The sequence below is a fragment of the Octopus bimaculoides genome, chromosome 21 (assembly GCF_001194135.2).
Source record: "Octopus bimaculoides isolate UCB-OBI-ISO-001 chromosome 21, ASM119413v2, whole genome shotgun sequence".
NCBI lineage: Eukaryota > Metazoa > Mollusca > Cephalopoda > Octopoda > Octopodidae > Octopus > Octopus bimaculoides.
In genome coordinates, this window is record NC_069001.1 from 36,666,956 (window position 1) to 36,678,374 (window position 11,419).

Sequence of the window (11,419 nt, forward strand, 5' to 3'; positions counted from 1 at the left end):
CTCTGCTCTGTGTGTGTGTGTATATATATATATATATATATATATATATATGTTTGTGTGTGTGTTTGTATTTACACATATGTATACATGTATATACATAGGTATAAATATATACTTTATATATATATATACACACATACACACATGTGTATACATGTATATACATAAATATATATATATATATAGTGTTGTTTTCCTTTTTTACCGCTATTTTTACTTTCAACATCTGTTTTCACTTGTTTCCTCTTGTATCACAAACTAAATATATATTTTATTCACGCTTCAGTCTGTTGTAGGAACTACATTAGCAATACCTCTATTATTATTATTATTGTTGTTGCTACTGTTGTTGTTTTTGCAGACAAAACCAGCAGACATGTAATCATGTAACACTTTCATACATATAAAATATCTGTCACGTACTGTTTGTGTTTGAAAACATACAACCTTTTCGTTCATTCTGTTTTACTTTACATGTCATTATATATATATGTGTGTATATATATATATATATAGAGAGAGAGAGAGAGAGACGCAGACGTGGCTGTGTGGTAAGAAGCTTGCTTACCATCCACATGGTTTGGAGTTCAGTCCCACTGCATGGTACCTTAGGCAAGTGTCTTCTACTATAGCCTTGCGCTGACCAAAGCCTTGTCAGTGGATTTGGTAAACGGAAACTGAAAGAAGCCCGTCGTATATATGTATATATATATATATATATATATATAGATGCGTGTGTTTGTGTTGAAGAGCGTATGCTCGAAATATAAAAGACTTTTTCACTTTCCTAAGCATCAAAGTAATACCCCTGTCTGTTGTTCATACACCTGTTTTCATCTTTTGTTTTTCTATAAATTTCAACTATATAGGTAGATAGATATAGATAGATAGCTTATTTTTACCTCTCTTTGTGTTAGAGCAAAAATAGTTCCTCACCTCTTCCCCCTTATATTTACATAAGGTTTTGATCTAATTTATTATTAATATTATCATTATTATTATTATTCATCTTTTCAAGGAAATGTAAATTCTTCAATGTATATTTTTCAATGTATTTTCAGCCATTTTAGTTTGTTGATCAGTTTATACTTTCATGTCAAACGTTTATTAAATAATCGTTCATGTGCCACTTCTATAGAACTTCATCAACTAGGTTTGTGTGTGTGTGTGTATTATGCACACACACACGCACACACACATGCATATTTATTCAAAGATGAAGTTTCACCTTGTTTTCTACTTAGAGTTTCCTGTTATGATTTTGTTTCTCAAAGGAAACTTCCACCATGTTTGTAAAGCCAAACATGCTAGTGTGGGGGGGGGGGGATCCCCACTCCCACCCTGCTCCTACCGTCTGACAACCAGTGTTGGTTTGTTCACATCCCCATAAATTAGCAGCTCGGTAAAAGAGACTGGCGAAATAAGTCCTGGGGGTTAAACTGTTCATTCAACTTAAAGCCTTTCAAGGTGATGCCCCAGCATGGCCACAGTCAAGTAACAGAAACAAGTAAAAAATAGAAGATTCAATTATATATATAAACCAATTTATAATGTCTGTTATGAACCATTCTCACCACCTCCATTGGTTCAATTCTGCATAAAGATGGTGTTGTTTTAACTCCGGGTCTTTTGTCATCCGCTGCACATATGATCAAAAAATTATTCCCACCATGACAAGCCTGTCTTTATCCAGACTCAAAACACCCTTCTTCGGTACTTGTTGGGTATCTCACCCCCATTAAAAAATTGGATTACCTCCCCACTAAAAAATCGAGTTCATGTGGCAACAAGAGATTGAACTAAAACAGATCCTTTTGATTCAACACTTCAACACAGTTGACATTTGGCCCCCTCAATAGGCAGGGTAGGATTTGTTATGAAAATGTTATCAGATTCAATTAAGATGTTTAATATTTTCAGTTTTCTTGTTTATTAATTTTTCTTTCTTTCTTTTTTTTTTGAGGGTTAAACCATTTTTATATAAATAAAATTCGTTTTGCTAACTGACAGATGTCAGTCCACGTTTTAATGGGGGTGAGATAACCAAAAAGTACCCCTTCTTTCTCTGACGTAGTAAGATAGGATTCGAAGGTGGGGTAGGGGTTGACTGCTATTTCTAGTAGGCAGGGTGACCCCTGTGAAGTTATCTTCATTAATCCACTTTACTACGATCAGAAGCCATTCCCACCGTAAGCCTGACACTTATCCAGGCACTAAATACCCTTCTTCTTCTAATGTGGTAAGATGTGATTTCAAGGAAGAGAGGCAAGGTTGACTTCTCTTTCTAGCAAGCAGGGTGACCCCTGTGAAGGTATCTTCATTAGTTTGTTCATTGTAGGTGTTGTAGAATTAGGTCAAACGGTCTCTCCTTTCTTTATCCAAACAAACTTACATGCCAACATCAAACTTACACCACCTCCCCTCGCTGTTATCTTCTTCACCATTCCACTCAGTAGCTTACCGTTTCTTCATTTATTGCTCCATCAGGAATTAGTTCAACGTATACATATATATATATAAATACCAGGTTTTTATATTAGAGTCTTTCCCCTTCTCTGTCTTGCCCCTCACACCATTACTCCTCCTTTCTCTTTAGCTGTTATTACCATTGCCATGTTACAATGTTTATAAACCAAACTTGACTGGGGTTTCAAATGGCTAGTTAGCCATGCCTCACTCCCTGTCCCTCCCCGGCTCAAACACCTCCTGTAACATAAGAACTGATGTACAAGATTTGGTACAAGCAGGGCCTGGAGGCAAGGCTTCCTTTCTCCCTCTCTCTCCCTCTCCCTCTCTCTATGCACCACCTACATACACACACACATGTACATACATCATTATCATCATCAATTTATTGTCCACTTTGTCACACTTGAATGGGTCACACAGAATTCACTGAGACAGCCCAATAGCTAGACATGTCTTTCATGGTAACAAAATGGTTAAATAGAAATTGTTAAGTGGATCCTTGTCTGCCTTTTACAGAATGGCAAACATTTGAACCAGACCATCTGGATCCCTACATCCCAACTTATAATTTTGCTAACCCTTTAGCATTTAAACTGGCCATGTCCAACTAAAATATTCTGTTTTATGTAGAAAGTAGCCAGATCTTGACTCCCATACCAACCCTACTATGTCATTCTAAAAATTAACAGTTACATCATCGAACACATTAAAGAACACATTAAAGCCCAGATGTGTGGCAACTGACTTGGCAGACATCCACAAGATCATTCACCATCTTTCCAGCAACAGCCATGGGCACCTTTTTGAATTCCACTCATGGACATGCTTACATGATCAAAAAACAGCATAGCACCCATGGCTTTCAGAAACCTGTTTCCATGCTCAGAACTGCTGAAGTATAGAATAAACTGCCCACATCAATTCTTAGCTGCCAAGACACTCCATTCTTCAAAGCTTCCATGCTTTCTGAAATTCACAAACAGTACACCTAATGCCGTTTTGTTTTGTTGTTGTTGTTGTAGTGCACTTAAGCACTGTATACAACAATTTCATTATATTATATATTTATATTATAATGCATGATTAATTAAAAACAATATGAATAAATTAGCATTACTTTTTGACAGAATAATGTGAATGCTAAAATGTTCACCCTTTTAATGCTGGCCTGTCCGTGACTGCTCATTGCCTCTATGATACAAACTTTCTGTTTTAAAACAATATAGTTTAAAACTTAACATCAAATTTTCATGTTATATTCCTTGCACCAGCTTCAAAAACAATAAAGTCAGTTTTCAAACTTCTTCATTATTTTCAAAATTAATTGAAACAAAAGCCGTGTACTTCATCAGAAATATGATTACAAAACGGTTAAGTTAGAGTTATTAAATGAATCCTTCTGTCTTTTACAGAATGGCAAACATTCTAGTTCCCTGCCTGCCAACTTCTTAACACTTTAGATTCCAATCCCCGTGATACAGCCCCTGGTTCTGTTATACAAATTCCTTGTTTTAAAATTATCTAAATTAAACCTGTCCATCAAAATTTCCTGTTAATTTATGTTCCAATCACCAAGTTAATATTAACAAAGTTACTTTATTAAATTCTTCATTATTTTCAAAACTGATTGAAACAGTGAATTACAACAGAAATACAGTAACAAAAGGGTTAAGTGAATGCTTCTCTGCCTTTTACAGAATGGCAAATATTTGAACAAGTCCTTCTCATTCCCTATCTTCCAACTTACAAGCTTCTTAAGAATTTCCCCAAGAACATACGCCAAAAAACAAGGGATAAAGAAACACAGCAGCAGCAACTAAATAACACTCAACATTTGTTGTTGATTAGAAAATAAATAACGAAATAAGAATATAAAAGAAATCAGCCATTACTGAAGGCTATTGAACAGACTCTGCCCAGCTTCTCTGCAGACATCTCTTTGAGTTGTTCAGTTAAGCTATTTCTGTGTAAATAAATTTCTATTTTGATTTTTATAGTCCTGTTTATCTAATGGAGCATGTGAGAATATATTTATCTCTTATCCCTTGCATAATTCTCCTCGTCTGCAAACTATGATACAGAGGCAATGTGTGTATATATGTATATGTGTATTTTATATATATATATGTACATGTGTATACACATATACATATATATACATATTGGGAGACATGTATTTTACTTTTGGCACACACATCATCATCATCATTGTTTAACGTCCGTTTTCCATGCTGGCATGGGTTGGACAGGTTTGACTGAGGGCCTGGCAAGCCAGGAGGTTGCACCAGGCTCCAATCTGATCTGGCAATGTTTCTACAGCTGGATGCCCTTCCTAACACCAACCACTCCAGGAGTGTAGTGGGTGCTTTTTATGTGCCACCAGGTATGTGTGTTTATCCCCCACCACCACTTGACAACCAGTGTCAGTGGGTTTCTGTCCCCCATAACTTAACAGTTTGACAAAAAGGATTGATAAAATAAGTAGTAGACATTAAAAAAATTAAGTACCAGGGTTGATTGCATTCAACTAAAAGTTATTCAAGGTGGTACTCCAGCATGGCCACAGTGAAAGACAGTGATACTTCATTCTTGTTAAATCCTCACAATTGCAAGATGGCAGTCCATGTCATGACAGATCTTGCACATTGGGTTTGAAATTCTCTCTTTGGAGTTGTTTCTGCTATTGGAGCATTCCCAGAAGGTGAGGCAGGAATGTTGTGTGTTTGTGAAAGTGAAAATGAAAAACATGCGCATGTGTGTGTGTGTGTATAATGTTTATACATGTATATGTGTATGTCTATGTATGTATGTATATGTTTTTGTATGTGTGCACATATATGAAGTTATACAGCTGCAGCTCTTGTGCTGAAAGCAGTTAAAAGAATATAGATAGATATACATATACACAACCATGTGTGTGTGTGTATATATATATATATATATATATATATATATATATATATATATACATATACACACACACACACACATATATACATACATGTGTATGTATATATGTATATTTCTCCAGAGGCACCATCTTAAAGATTGGTTTCTGCCAAAAAGATTTATAACTCCATCATCAACACTACCACCACCACCACCATCTCTCCTATTCTGTCCCCTCCCCCAAAAAAGAAAAAAACACTTTATCTTTAAAGATATTCTGTTATCTTGAAAGATAATTTTCTGTGTTTGTTTAAAAAAAAAAAAATTTTATGTTAAAAAGATGAACATTCTTACATGCAATGAAAGAAAATGAACTGGTATGTTTCACATTTGACACTCTTAATACGAACCCAACCAAGATCACCTCTACTTATATGATACAAACTTCCTCTTTTCAAAGTGGTCTAAATTAAAACCATCCATTAAAATTCTATGTTAATTTCTGTTCGAAACACCTGTTTAATTAATGAGAAAGTTGTTTTAATAAGTTCCTCATTATTTTCAAAATTAATTGAAACAAAAGATGTGTATTTCAACAGAAAGATGATAACAAAATGGTTAAGTTAGAGATGCAGAATGGCAAACATTTGAACCAGATCTTCTGGTTCCTTACCTGCTAACTTAGCCCTTTGGATACCAACCTGCCTGAGACTGCTCCTAGTTATATGATACAAGCTTCCTGTTTTAAACTGATAGAAATTAGAACCTTCCACTAAAATTCCATGTTAATTTATCTTCTAAACACCTGCTTAGTAAAGAGAAAGTTGTTTCACTAAATTCTTCATTATTTTCAAAATTATTTCAGACAAAGGCAGTGGATTTCAACAGAAATATAACGAAAGGGTTAATTAAGAGTTGTTCAGTGGATCCTTCTCTGTCTTTTACAAAATGGCAAACATTTAAACCAGAGCTTCTGGTTTCCTGCCTACCAACTTACAAGCTGAATAACTCTTTTAGTACCAACCTATCTGGTTCTATGATAGAGATATCTTGTTTTAAAGTGATCTGAATTAAAACCGTCCATGTTAATTTTTGTTCCAAATGAAATAAAGTGTCTTGCTCAAGGACACAATGCACTACCATCTTACAATCTTGAGCCAAATACCCCTAACCACTAAGCCACATGCTTTCACTGAAGCATGTAAGACACATTGTAAAGAGAAACACATACGGTAGAAAGCAGCTTCATTTTGCTTCATGTTCTTGTGACATGGCCCACCTTCACCTCTATGTAAAACGTTGCCCAGAGTAAAAAAAGCTTATTCAGATATCCTGACACTTCCCTTGTGGCATGAAAAAATTATGATGATGTTAATCATAATAATAATAATGATGATCTTGATAATTTTGGGCTGCTTACAATACCATACTGATTAAGTTATCTTATCAGCAGAGATTCTCTTCTTGAAATTGATTTGGTAAATTAATACCGAAATTATTTTGCTCGTTATCAGCAAGTATTATTAGTGATAATATTACACCATCACATGCACATGTGTGTGTTTATATATATGTTCGTAGGTATGTGAATGTGTATATATATATATATATTTATGTATATGTATATATATTAATATCTCCTTAAAACTATCGTTATCAGCGTATGGGATTACTGACAGCAAGGGGATGATAGGGACAGGTTCGCTCCAAACCTTGTTGTTTATTTTATCTTTAACTTTTCCAATGCCAAATTCAGTGCAGTTGAAAAATAAGCTTTCGTATCAAGCTGTGAGCCTCTATTTTTGGAGAGTAGAAATGGTGATGCTGGTGCTGGTGCTGGTGCATACAGACACAGAGCTTACTGACTCTTCTCAGTATTTCTAACACATTATTTGTGCAGATATACTCACAACATTGCTCCAAAATAACAGCAGCTGATTTCATAATTTTGCATCTTTTAGCTTTTCTTAAGGTGTTGTCTGAAGATTTACTTTGCTTATTGTCTTTTCTGTGGGGCTCAATTAAAAATATGGACCAATCCAGGGACAGTGGTTTAGCAAAATTGTTAAAGGGATCAACCCTTTAGATAGTCCCATCGACCCACAGAGATTGATATCAACCCCTGGTTTTGTCAAATGAATCCACCCCTGTATTATTTTTAAGCCTGATACTTATTCTAGCAGTCACTTTTTGCCAAACCACTAAGTTACAGGGACATAAACACACCAACATTGGTTGTCAGATGGTGGTGGTGGGTGTCAAAGACACACGCACGTGTGTATGTGTATATATATGTAACTGTAAGTCATCTAAGAGTCCATAAAAAAATGTACTCATATATCTGTCAAAAGAGTGGGTATATTATCCGAAGTGTACACTCTTAACTCAATCCCCTCCTCGTTTCGTTTCATCTTTTTTACAGCAACTTCAAACCAGATGTGTCTATTCAGCTCAGTTGCCATATTTTATTCCATATCGGCTACCTCTGATGAGCACAGGGTTACATAATCGGATTGTTACCTAACACTCCATTGAATCGCTAGCATGAAACTGATTGGTAAGATCGGCAGTAATGGATATATAATACTGTACACTTCAGATAATACATATATATATATATGATGGGTTTCTTTCTGTTTCTGTCTACCAAATCAACTCACAAGGCTTTGGTCAGCCCAAGATGCCATGCAGTGGGACTGAACCCAGAACCATGTGGTTGGGAAGCAAGCTTCTTACCACACAGCCCTGTCTGCACCCCATCCTTTGTTATTTTGGAGGAGCAACGGTAAGAATATTCATGCAGATTATGTGTTGGAAATGCTGTAATCTCAAAACCTCATACTCCATACAGCCATGATACACGGCAAGGAAAATAAATGTATAAGGGGCTATGGAAGAAGAGGGATCAGGAAGGAGTTTCTGGGTGGAGGTCGGGGAGTTGAATAAGCCAAGGAAAAACAAAGGATCAAGTACTTTATAACCACCTCCAGGTGTTGAGTATATCAAAACGAAGAAAGTCCCTCCCCCCGCCAACACCACCACCACCGCTACCATCACCTTCTCCACCTTCAGCACCTACAGCATCTTCACTTAATAGCTTAAGCCATTTCTCTCTCTTCTTGCCCCCACCCCACCATTTGTATTGGGGGGTGGAGAATAACAACATAAAAAAAGAGCTATTGGTGAAGGGGCTAATAGCTGTTAGCCTTTTTGTTTTTGTATTTATGCAGTGTTTTGTTTTCTTGTTTTGTCTTTTTCTGAGGAATTATTATGCTCAATAACCTGGAGGGGAACACACACGTGTGTCTGGTGTCTTGTGTAATGTATAGAGCATTACAAAAGAGATTACGCTTGTTCTAATATTACTCAGGCACCAAGCTAATGCTTTTAGAATGGTATTATATATAGTCTTTTACATGTTTCAGTCATTTGAGTGTGGCCATGCTGGAGCACTGCCTTTAGTTGAACAAATTGAATCTAGGACTTATTCTTTGTAAGCTTAGTACTTATTCTATCGGTCTGTTTTGCTGAGCCGCTAAGTTATAGGGACATAAACTCACCAGCATTGATTGTCAAACGATGGTCAGGGGACAAACACAGACACACAAGCACACACACACAACATATATATGACAGGCTTCTTTCAGTTTTCATTACCAAATCCATTCAGAAGGCTTTGGATGGCTCGAGGCTAAAGTAGAAGACACTTGCTCAAAGTGCCACACAGTGGGACTGAACCTGGAGCCATGTGGTCGGTAAGCAAGCTACTTACCACACAGCCATGCCTGCACCTATATATATGTGTGTGTGTGTGGTTATTAGGAAGGGCATCCAGACAGAAATCAAGCCAAACCAAACAGTGGAGTCTGCTGAAGCTCTCTGGCTGACCAACATGGAAAATGTGTGTCAAATGAGAGTGATGATGATGATGATTACTCCCTGCAATGGCCTTCCATCCGTTGTATATATTTTTAAATCTACAAGGATTACGGGTTTATAATAATTGCTTTTGATTCAGTCAGTATCATTGGTCCTCAGTACATGGATGGTACCTTATTTCGTTGACCTCCCTGGAAGGGTGACTGGCAATGAAATCTCAGTGATATTTGAACATAGAATGTGAAGAGCCAGAATAAATATTTCTTTGCATTTCGTCTGATGCTCTACTGATTCTGCCAGCTCCCCCACCCCTTGACAAATGTGAATAATAAATACATTTGTCTTTTTTTTGTATTCTTCTCTTTGATTTTTGATTTGATCTATTTCTGAATCAATTTATTGATTTCTCTTTCAACAAATTTATTTTCTCAATATTTAACCTTAATTAAGAAAGACAAATATTTTATTTTTCATTTCTCACACACCCCCCCCTCCTCTATATATGTCCTCTTTCTCATATTGTTTTTCTTAATCTGCTAAGTGAATTTAATGTCCTGTTCTGTTGTTGTTGTTGTTGTTGTTGTTGTCCCAATCTGATCAGTCAATTTTATTTATTTGCAAACCAATTTAACTTTTTCCTTCAATATTTGACCTTAAGTAAAAACACTCAAACAATGATAAATAAATAAATAAACATCAAAGCTTTATTTTATTATTGTTTTTCTTAACCACGCCTCTGTCTTTGTATTTTTCAGGATTCGGAACTCAACGAATTAAGAGCGACAATTGAGGCCTTAAAGCGACAGAGCGGACTTAACAATCCCGATTCAACAATCAGTCCGAATATTGGACGTAGACATACTTCTCCTGCTGCTGGAGGTAAGGTCACTCCATGACTGTTAGATGGACGTTTTCAATTCCCTAACATTTGTCTTCTAAATTTGTCCAGTACACTCTGTAAAGTGGTTGGCATTAGGAATGGCAGAGATTTTATGGCTGGATGCCCTCCCTAACACCAACCACTCCGCAGAGTGGACTCAGTGCTTTTTATGTGGCACTAGCACAGGTAAGGTTAGTTTTGGCAGGATTTTTACGACTGGATGCCCTTCCAAATGCCAACCACATTACAGTGTGGACTGGATGCTTTTAACATGGCACCAGCACTAGCAGGGTAAACAAGGCATGTCATGTATCTATTAGAAGAAACAGCCCAGTTACTTTCTCTAACATTCCAACCACACAAGTAAATGTGTGATGAACAAAATGGGAATTTTGAAAGAATATTTATGAAACTAGTTTATAAACATTGAATGGCCATGGAAATCCACCGGAATAAAACAGTGACCAAAGGGGTCCATACGTTAAAAAAATGGTTGAGAATCAGTGAGTTAAAGGATTAGCCATATCTGTTGCTGACCCCTAAAAAAAAATTTTATAATAAAATCAGCTAATTTTTTATTTCTTTCAGGATCAGAAGCTCGTATAATTCGGCAAATGTCCTCAGACAGCATGTCCAGTATCAACAGTTTGTCTAGTGCTTGCAGTGCTGCCAGCCAGCAGTCTGCTGCCACAGATGGTGACATCGGCAAGAAAAAGAACAAAAAGAAGGGCTGGGTAAATATTTTGGCTCTCTCCTTTCTTTTTACCTTTTCACATTATCACTCTGTCTCTCTTACACAAAAAGACCTACTCACAAACTATATATACGTCTGTATGTATGTATATATATGTACACACACACACATATACATATTGATTCTGTTATTGGTTTCAGCCAGTAGATGTGGCCATACTAGGGCACTGTCATGAACACTAATGCTCATTTATTTTAGAAACCTTTCCTGATTCTTTCTCCAGAATTGGTCCTGGAGAATTCGTCACTCAAACAGAACTGCTCTCCTTCCTATTTCTTGTCATATATCTACACACACACACACACACACGTTTTTCCATTGTGTTTGTTCTCTCTTTCTTTCACTCATTCCTTCTTTCTTTCTTTCTTTCTATTTCAGCTGCGTAGTTCATTCAGTAAAGCCTTCTCTCGCAAAAAGAATAAACATGGATCTATGTCAGACGTGGAACCAGATACCACTAGTCTAAGATCTAATTGTTCTGCTCCAAATTCTCCTCTTTTACAACTTTCACATCTCAATGGCCCTGGATCTATCAAGGGGTCACATTC

General features: G+C 36.4%; 1 protein-coding gene across 1 annotated transcript in view; it reads left to right on the forward strand.

Annotated features, from left to right (window-relative positions):
* The window catches only part of LOC106875065 (neuron navigator 2), a gene marked incomplete at its 3' end in the record, with an annotated part of 294,273 nt that extends 282,859 nt beyond the window's left edge, over positions 1–11,414 (forward strand). The window contains exons 10-12 of the mRNA XM_052975421.1: positions 9,993–10,116; positions 10,706–10,851; positions 11,250–11,414. Of these exons, the coding sequence (XP_052831381.1) occupies positions 9,993–10,116; positions 10,706–10,851; positions 11,250–11,414 (435 nt within the window). The remainder of the gene's footprint in view (positions 1–9,992; positions 10,117–10,705; positions 10,852–11,249) is intronic.
* Between the last annotated feature and the right edge of the window lie 5 nt (positions 11,415–11,419).